The following is a 9,629-nucleotide window of genomic DNA, read 5'->3' on the forward strand; positions in this document are numbered from 1 at the left end:
TTGGGTGAGGCTGTTTAGGCGGTCCTAAACAAAAGAAAACCGACTGTATCCAATAGCAATTTTACACATGTTATTGGCACGAAGCTCTTCCATCCTCTGGCCAATAAAAGTGTGAGAGACGCAGTCGCTAGGGCGACCCTGTATATATAAACCGGCTTCGCGTACCACAGCTCTATTCTTCTTGCATCGACCCCTCGCTGTCGAAGTGTAAGCAAACACGAGATTCACCCCACCCTTATTTAAGAATTCAAGACCAAACGCAAAAATGGTAAGAATGTTTAACATCTTCGTATTGTATAGATGTTCAACTGGTAATTTAAGCCTACAAGGTTTCAAAGACGTTATATGCTATGGGGACTGGAAATGAGAAAGGAGGCAAATGATTGCTCACTGATGCATGATGATATACGACAAATAGCAAACATCTCTCACATCTTCTCTCATCTCAATATGAGGAACAGGCAGCATCGGTTCGTACAAGACGCAGATCATCTTAAAGTGGATTGTCTGTCTAACAATTTGTGTTGTTACCTGAAATGGCAAAGTAAAAAGTAATGCAGTGAATACGCGTCGTGTGGAGCTGTCTCAGACAAAGAGTCCGCACAAATGTGATGTGATGTGATGTGAATAAATAATCTGGGTGTAGCCTGTCCGCATTCAGGGTCAGCATGGCACTGCGACGTAACGATTCCTGACAACCCTCAGGACATGGGCTATCCATATTTGCCCCCTGCATCGCTGCTGTTAACGTATTATGCATTTTAGGGCGAACTAACATTACCTTCTTTTATTTATTTATAATTTATCGTAAAACCGTCAGGGAAACCCTAGCCCCGAGTTTCCCATTGTGTGAATGAAATGATCAATTACTGCGTGCATTATTAAATATTATTATCCTATGGCGACAACCATATCAAGCCAATAATGTGAGGAGAGCCTATGACCATCAAGTGAAAGAAGTGCATCAATAGATGCTTCAAGAAATAACTCCAGCCCATAGGCCTACATTGCTTTAGGAATGACAGCTTTTTAATTGGGATAAAAAAACCTATTTTGCTTCGTAATCTCTGTTAATTCAATTGTAAACCTATTTCACCTATTCCTCTCCTCTCAGCGTGAGTGCATCTCAGTCCACGTGGGTCAGGCTGGCGTCCAGATGGGCAATGCCTGTTGGGAGCTATATTGCCTTGAACACGGCATCCAACCGGACGGGCAGATGCCCAGCGACAAGACCCTCGGAGGAGGAGACGACTCTTTCAACACCTTCTTCAGTGAGACTGGAGCTGGAAAGCATGTGCCCAGGGCTGTGTTTGTGGACCTGGAGCCCACTGTGATTGGTAAGAAGGCCTGAAATGAAAAAAGGTTGTGTTATTGTAGAAAATGAGTAGGCTTTTACCAGATTACTCTGAAACATTAATGGTTTCCTTCCTCTTCCCTGTTCAGATGAGGTACGCACTGGGACCTATCGCCAACTGTTCCACCCAGAGCAGCTCATCACTGGAAAAGAGGATGCTGCTAACAACTATGCCCGTGGTCACTACACCATTGGCAAGGAGATCATTGACCTTGTCTTAGACAGGATTCGCAAACTGGTGAGTATTCAGAGTAAGATGTTGCCATTATGGTCTTATGAGAATCTCATTTGGATTGTCTTGTAAGACTTATTTATGTTCTGTTGGGGTAAATGATATCTTTGGCCCTCATGTTCTTAGAAATACATACAAAATAATGTGTAATTCAGTGCTCTCACTAATGTAATCCTCTATCTCCTTAGGCTGACCAATGCACAGGTCTGCAGGGCTTCCTCGTCTTCCACAGCTTTGGGGGAGGCACTGGCTCTGGCTTCACCTCCCTTCTGATGGAGCGCCTGTCTGTCGACTATGGAAAGAAGTCCAAGCTAGAGTTCTCCATCTACCCAGCCCCCCAGGTGTCCACTGCTGTGGTAGAGCCCTATAACTCCATTCTGACCACCCATACCACCCTTGAGCACTCTGACTGTGCCTTCATGGTAGACAATGAGGCCATCTATGACATCTGCCGTAGAAACCTTGATATCGAGCGTCCAAGCTACACAAACCTCAACAGGCTCATTGGTCAGATTGTGTCCTCCATCACAGCATCCCTCCGTTTTGATGGTGCGCTCAATGTTGATCTGACCGAGTTCCAGACCAACTTGGTGCCCTACCCTCGTATCCATTTCCCCCTGGCCACATATGCCCCAGTGATCTCTGCTGAGAAGGCCTACCATGAGCAGCTCTCAGTGTCTGAGATCACCAATGCTTGCTTTGAACCAGCCAATCAGATGGTCAAATGTGATCCCCGTCACGGCAAGTACATGGCCTGCTGTCTGCTGTACCGTGGTGACGTGGTGCCGAAAGATGTTAATGCTGCCATTGCCACCATCAAGACCAAGCGCACCATTCAGTTTGTGGATTGGTGTCCCACTGGTTTCAAGGTTGGCATCAACTACCAGCCTCCCACTGTTGTCCCAGGTGGAGACCTGGCAAAGGTGCAGAGGGCTGTGTGCATGCTGAGCAACACCACTGCTATTGCAGAGGCTTGGGCCAGGCTGGATCACAAGTTTGATCTGATGTACGCCAAGCGCGCCTTTGTGCACTGGTATGTAGGTGAGGGTATGGAGGAGGGAGAGTTCTCTGAGGCCAGAGAGGATATGGCTGCTCTGGAGAAGGATTATGAAGAGGTGGGTGTTGACTCTATTGAAGGTGAGGGCGAGGAAGAGGGAGAGGAGTACTAAACTACTAAACCAGGTGCACTATCAGTGAGAAGCCAGATGAAGGAAACAGCTTTCTGAACCCTGGAAAGAGCTTTTACCTCAAACATTGTTATCTTTTTGCAGGTCATCATCCGATAACAAAATAATAAAATTCCAGGTCTTAAATGTTTTGTGTTGTGTATGGTGTCTTTTTTCAATTCATCTGTAAAAGATGACCTGTGGCAACATGTGATTCTGAGATTCAGAGAAGATGTAAGTATATTTCTCACATGATTTGAACAAGCACATGACTTTACCACTGTAGAACAGCAACATGCCACTCTAAAGTGCAACGTAGTGAACTTTACACTTACCTCAGTAAATACACCTTAATCTAGGAAATACATGTCAGTTTAGTACCAGAGTAGCCCATTATGACTTGTTTTCTAATGAGGGAGTTGCCAGATGAGGACTCACCACACTATCAATCCACTGCCCAGTCCAAAATATTTACAATATTGTTTAGAATAAGAATAAGTCAAATAATCGCGTACTGTATGTCTTGTAAAATCAACCAGAGACTGAATACATTTAAGATATTTAGAGCAGATATTGCTAGATTAATTATTGACATGTGAATGTTTCAACTTCAGACAAGAGAATTGTTAAATTGTTATTTAAATAAGTAATGAAAGTGGTGGTAGCACTTAACAGACAATGCACTGACATGGCACTAAATGAAACCAGTCAGTGGTAAACACCTTTTCCTTCTGGTTTTAACCATCCTAACTCTTGAGTCAAACAGACTAGCACTGATTCAGGACGCCACGGGCAACATTACACTTTTGTGATTTTACATATTCATAATCAAATTTCATTCAGACAACCGGCTTAAATACAACACATACAGTGGGGAATATAAGTATTTGAATGTGTGATCTATAATTGAAATGGTAGGTCTATTTTAACAGTGAGTAACAAAATATTAACAAAAACATCCAGAGAACTGGATTTTATTTGTTGCGGCTAATAAGTATTTGAACCTACCAAACAGCAAGAATTCTGGCTCCCACAGAACAGTAATGTGCCCACGAGGCACACAGATTAGTCCTCTTTGGGCCTAACAAGGTACACCTGATCTCAACTGGTGACGTGCATGAAAGAAACCTGTCCAAAGAATCATACTACACACCTTCAACCTCACCACCATGGGCAAGACCAAAGAGTTGTCTAAGGACGTCAAAGATAAGATTGTAGACCTGCACAAGGCTGGAATGGGCTACAAAACCATCGGCAAGCAGCTGGGTGAGAAGCAGACAACGATTGGTGCAATTATTAGCAAATGGAAGCAACACCAAACTACTGTCAACTGCCTTCGGTCTGGGGCTCCATGCAAGATCTCACCTCATGCAGTGTCGGTGATCATCCGAAACGTGCGGGATAACCCCAGAACTACACGGGGGGAGCTTGTGAATGATCACAAGGCAGTCCTGCTGCGCTTGTAAGGTCCCACTGCTCAAGGGAGCACATGTACAGGGCCGTCTGAAGATTGCCAATGAACACTTGAATGATTCTAAGGAGGATTGGGAGACAGGATGTGGTCAGATGAGACCAAAAAAAAGCTCATTGGCATCAACTCGACTTGCCACATTTGGAGGGGGAAGAATGCTGAATATGACCCCAAGTACACCATCCCCACCATCAAGCATGGAGGTGGAAACATTATGCTTTGGGGCTGTGGGGGATGGTGTACTTAAGGATTTGGAGAGGATCTGCAAATAGGAGTGGACCAAAATCCCTCCTGAGATGTGTGTAAACCTGGTGACCAACTAGAAGAACAGTCTGATGTCTGTGCTTGCCAACAAGTGTTTCTCAACCAAACACTAAGTCATTTTTTGCTAGGGGTTCAAGTACTTATTTGCTGCAGCAAATGCAAATCAATTCATAACTGTTATAAAATGCAGTTCTCTGGATGTTTTTGTTGATATTTTGTCTCTCACTGTTAAAATAGACCTACCATTACAATTATAGATCACACATTTCTTCGAAGCTTGAAACTTGCGAAATCGTCAGGGGTTCATATACTCCCCACAGTATTTCCTGCTATGTGTGAGTTGTGCGGATGTCCGATTGAAGTTTTAGGAGGGCCCATGCTTTCTCTGAGTTGTCTGTGTCAACATGTTGGCGGGCTTCCATCAGAATGTAACTGACATCTTACTCAGGCTGGAACTTCTCAGCTGGCATTACTGTCTACATGGGTAACAGCTGATTTCCCTTGCTGTGTGCTGAATCATACTGACTGACATGGTTTCACTGGGATTGACTATATAGGGGGTATGGCTCTCCATCAACCTCAACAAATAAAACACAATTCCCTTAAAGAAACTAAAGATGTTGAGAGTATCTGGGCATTAAAGATTTAGGCCACCTCACAGGAGGGGCATTCAATCAAAATCGAAGACTTCAACAGACAGGAATTATTTAACAGCCTGGCCAGTTGTCTGATGAAGTGGTCTGAACGTTGGTTAAAGTTTGAATGATTTTTTTTTTTTTTTTTTTTGCATAATCCATTTCTTAATTCTGATCATTTGGGTGGTGGCAAAATTAGTCTGTGCTCTGGATTAAACGTTGAAGTTTCGAGCATTAATAATAACTTGAAACATGTCAGCTCAGTATTGCAGATTTGTGCCTAGGACTGGATGTATTCTGAATTTAACTATTGCCTATGTAGGTGTTCTTTACTGTTATTTAAATCCAGTGACAGCCATGGTAAGAACTGGTTGAATTATCTAAATGCTCAGGAAAGGAGCGTCAATGCTTCCTTTCGTATCTCCTTTAGCATAGGGCACACTGGAGCATCCTTATAAAAATAAAGGAGATAGTATTGCCCCCAAATTCCTTGCGAAAGCTTTAACAACCGAGTTAGTAGTAAGTGCAGTCTTCCACCGTGGTTGTCTTTTCCTAAGTCCTTATTAATTGTACTTCACATATTTCCTTGATCTCATGACGTTTTCCATCTAAGGAAAAGACGATAGGATAGACAATCAGACCGCAGCACAGGAAACACGCATGTTAAACGTGCAACAGTATAACACAAAGGGACATTTCAAGATTATTATTCAAAAGTGTATTCAACCAATAACCCGCGTTGTTGCAGCCTTTCTCAGCCAACCAGACAAACGCAAAGCGCCTATGTCTGCTGGCCCCTCCTCCGCATGACGCATAGTCGATCGGATATAAAACCGCCCCAACCCACATAGCTATTCAAACTTCTCACAAAAGACTCATAGAAGGTCGAAGTGTGAGAATTATTTATTAGGAATTTCAATCCTCTTATCAATTTGATAAAAAAAAAGAACTTCAATATGGTAAGTACGCATACAAAACATTTGCTTTAGTTATCAACACATGAAGATAGGAATTTTACTGGTAGCCGGCTTTTTGGACGATGGCCAGTTGTTGGCTACCTTTATAGGCTTTACAAATTACAGTTCCGTTATGTTTTGTCGACCACTGCGTTATCCCAGAAAATGTAAACCTGTGTGAAAATTGAAATTATATGAAAATCTGATGTTACCACGCCGAAGTAGTAATTTTGTCTTCAGGGACTGGATACAATTAAATTGTGTAGCAGAATCAGCATTTATTCTTGTAATAATATTCAATTCATATTTCGTACGAAAAGATGACCCATACCAATATCTAAGATGATTATTTTCTGAAACAAGAATGATGACATTGTTCTCAACTGGTGCTGAGGGTGGGCACGCATCGACTAATTTCAGCTGACGGCGACTGGTTAAACTGGTCATGAGACCGAATGTAGGTCATTCATCAAACTCAGGTCTTGGGACAAAATTGGTCAGAGCAAAAAAAAAAGATTGCATCGAATAACGTCTAGAGGTTACAGTTCAATTTGTTTCGTTTATTTGCAGGAATTTTAATGAATTTTAATAAAAAAGGATTAAATCTCTGAGGAAATGACTGACTTCCACGTGGAGGCTGCATTCCAGTGTGATGACGGACAGTGACAGCTAGTTCAGTTTTATGAACAATGAACTTGAAAGTTGTCTCTTGTGCTGGTTTGAGCTACAAAAGACAAAAAGGCAGATTGTATTCTTATTCTAAATTCATATTTCAAAACAAAACCTTTTTTTCCAACAAATTACCACTACTTTTACAAACCTAAATAGATTTAAAAACATTTTTAAAAACGAGTATCAGCAGATTAAACTATACAATGTGTACTGTTATGTAAGGAAATATGCATTTCCCAACCATATGGTCTTGGTGATTTGGTCACAAGACTTGTGGGTTTCCTCACTCTCACTTACATTGTTCTTAAGCAGTCAAGATGGTCTCATTTTAAATTCCATCGAATTCTCATGAGTGGGCCAGAAAAGATGCTAAACTTGCCAAATCATTGTGTGCTTGGCATGCAAGTACATTTGAATTATGGTGTCTTGAATTATGACATTTTGAAATATTTTTCTTTAGCGTGAGTGCATCTCAGTCCATGTGGGTCAGGCTGGCGTCCAGATTGGCAATGCCTGCTGGGAGCTCTACTGCCTTGAGCACGGCATCCAGCCGGACGGTCAGATGCCCAGCGACAAGACCATCGGTGGAGGAGACGACTCCTACAACACCTTCTTCAGTGAGACTGGAGCTGGAAAGCATGTGCCCAGGGCTGTGTTTGTGGACCTGGAGCCCACTGTGATTGGTAAGCCCAGATCTATTTGGGTCAGAGTTAATGGAATATTTGAGGGTCTCCCTCACATAGTTGTAGTGCTTTTGTAACCTGGTATGCCTTTTCCAGATGAGGTACGCTCAGGGACCTACCGACAGCTCTTCCACCCCGAGCAGCTCATCACTGGGAAAGAAGACGCTGCCAACAATTATGCCCGTGGCCACTACACCATTGGCAAAGAGCTTATTGACATTGTGCTGGACCGTATGCGGAAACTGGTAAGAACCATTGCCTCCAGACATGCTGATGTATAGAACCACGTTGGTTTCACCCGCCTGATGGATGTAAACCAATTTTGTTTTCTTAGGCTGACCAATGCACAGGTCTGCAGGGCTTCCTCGTCTTCCACAGCTTTGGGGGAGGCACTGGCTCTGGCTTCACCTCCCTTCTGATGGAGCGCCTGTCTGTAGACTATGGAAAGAAGTCCAAGCTAGAGTTCTCCATCTACCCAGCCCCCCAGGTGTCCACTGCCGTGGTAGAGCCCTACAACGCCATTCTGACCACCCATACCACCCTTGAGCACTCTGACTGTGCCTTCATGGTAGACAATGAGGCCATCTATGACATCTGCCGTAGAAACCTTGATATTGAGCGTCCGAGCTACACAAACCTCAACAGGCTCATTAGTCAGATTGTGTCATCCATCACAGCATCCCTTCGTTTTGATGGTGCGCTCAATGTTGATCTGACCGAGTTCCAGACCAACTTGGTGCCCTACCCTCGTATCCATTTCCCCCTGGCCACATATGCCCCAGTGATCTCTGCTGAGAAGGCCTACCATGAGCAGCTCTCAGTGTCTGAGATTACCAATGCTTGCTTTGAACCAGCCAATCAGATGGTCAAATGTGATCCCCGTCACGGCAAGTACATGGCCTGCTGTCTCCTGTACCGTGGTGACGTGGTGCCGAAAGATGTTAATGCTGCCATTGCTGCCATCAAGACCAAGCGAAGCATTCAGTTTGTGGATTGGTGTCCCACTGGTTTCAAGGTTGGCATCAACTACCAGCCTCCCACTGTTGTCCCAGGTGGAGACCTGGCAAAGGTGCAGAGGGCTGTGTGCATGCTGAGCAACACCACTGCTATTGCAGAGGCTTGGGCCAGGCTGGATCACAAGTTTGATCTGATGTACGCCAAGCGCGCCTTTGTGCACTGGTATGTAGGTGAGGGTATGGAGGAGGGAGAGTTCTCTGAGGCCAGAGAGGATATGGCTGCTCTGGAGAAGGATTATGAAGAGGTGGGAGCTGAAAGCGTGGAGGAAGATGAGGAAGGCGAGGAGTACTAAGCGCTTTTTAACTGACTTCTAAACAAGTCTGTTTTATCCCTTTCCTACTCTCTTTTATATGTGTTGTCCCACTGTCTTGCCAAACCTTTATTTCAAATTTTCCAATGACAATAAAGGTGAAGTCTAAATACCTTTTATCCTTGTTCTGCTCTCTTTGCATGTGACCATTGAATTATTAGATATGAACCATTACATAGGTCTACAGACATTCAGCCTACATCAGAGCCACACTTACACATACTGGGTGGGTGGATTCCATGACGGCCCTCTAAGCTTACCACAGATGCTAATATTGTGTCTATAAACCATTAGGGCATTTTCCCGGACGGCGATTTTTCCGTGATTTGATGTTAGACAGATAGATAGATACTATTATTTAGAAAGTCCCAGTTGCACAGAAGCCTTATCTACTTGATTACTGTTCCAGATGACACCTAGTGTTTTCAAGAAGTTATTGTAGGCCGTGCCACCAGCTGGTTGTCCTGCTTGGACTATTCAAAGCTTACACTTGCTTCACAAGTGTACTAGTAAAGGAAGCCTAGTGTAGGGGTGTCCCACGTTGTGTAAATAGATTTTGTGTGCTGTTATTTTCCAACTCTAAGGCTATAGCTGATCAATCATGTGACTATGGTAATGGACTCTAGTGTTCCGTGTCGTTTGAGAAGTAAACATGTTGGCTCCGTTGTCTCGTTATAGAGTTAGGGTACCTATGACCAACATTGGTGTTGACATTTTAACTGATATTATGAAAATAGAAGGGTAGTGATATGGCAAATTGCTCTTTCATATTCTGTGAATGTTGTGGTGCTCCAGTGTATGTAATGGGTGCCCTCTGCTGGCAGTCCTATTCTACTGCAACAGTTTTCATTAGTTAATGTTATAAATAC

General features: G+C 43.5%; 2 protein-coding genes across 2 annotated transcripts; both read left to right on the forward strand.

Annotated features, from left to right (window-relative positions):
• Positions 1-1,201: 1,201 nt before the first annotated feature.
• On the forward strand, positions 1,202-2,755 carry LOC308377417 (tubulin alpha-1A chain; the record flags this gene model as incomplete). Its single annotated transcript, XM_080854070.1, has 3 exons — positions 1,202-1,337; positions 1,444-1,592; positions 1,775-2,755. The coding sequence occupies exons 1-3, from the start codon at positions 1,217-1,219 to the stop codon at positions 2,753-2,755; spliced, it is 1,251 nt and encodes a 416-aa protein (XP_080710196.1). The 5' UTR covers positions 1,202-1,216.
• A 3,190-nt stretch (positions 2,756-5,945) lies between these two features.
• Positions 5,946-8,877, forward strand: LOC308377416 (tubulin alpha-1C chain-like). Its single transcript, XM_080854069.1, has 4 exons — positions 5,946-6,081; positions 7,211-7,433; positions 7,530-7,678; positions 7,768-8,877. The coding sequence occupies exons 1-4, from the start codon at positions 6,079-6,081 to the stop codon at positions 8,740-8,742; spliced, it is 1,350 nt and encodes a 449-aa protein (XP_080710195.1). The 5' UTR covers positions 5,946-6,078; the 3' UTR covers positions 8,743-8,877.
• Positions 8,878-9,629: the final 752 nt, after the last annotated feature.

The sequence above is a fragment of the Sprattus sprattus genome, assembly GCF_963457725.1.
Source record: "Sprattus sprattus genome assembly, chromosome: 16".
NCBI classification, from domain to species: domain Eukaryota; kingdom Metazoa; phylum Chordata; class Actinopteri; order Clupeiformes; family Clupeidae; genus Sprattus; species Sprattus sprattus.

Coding starts and splice junctions, on each gene's coding strand:
- LOC308377416 (XM_080854069.1), top strand. Junction 7,434..7,529: donor CCTGGAGCCCACTGTGATTG/GTAAGCCCAGAT, acceptor TGCCTTTTCCAG/ATGAGGTACGCTCAGGGACC. Junction 7,679..7,767: donor TGGACCGTATGCGGAAACTG/GTAAGAACCATT, acceptor TTGTTTTCTTAG/GCTGACCAATGCACAGGTCT.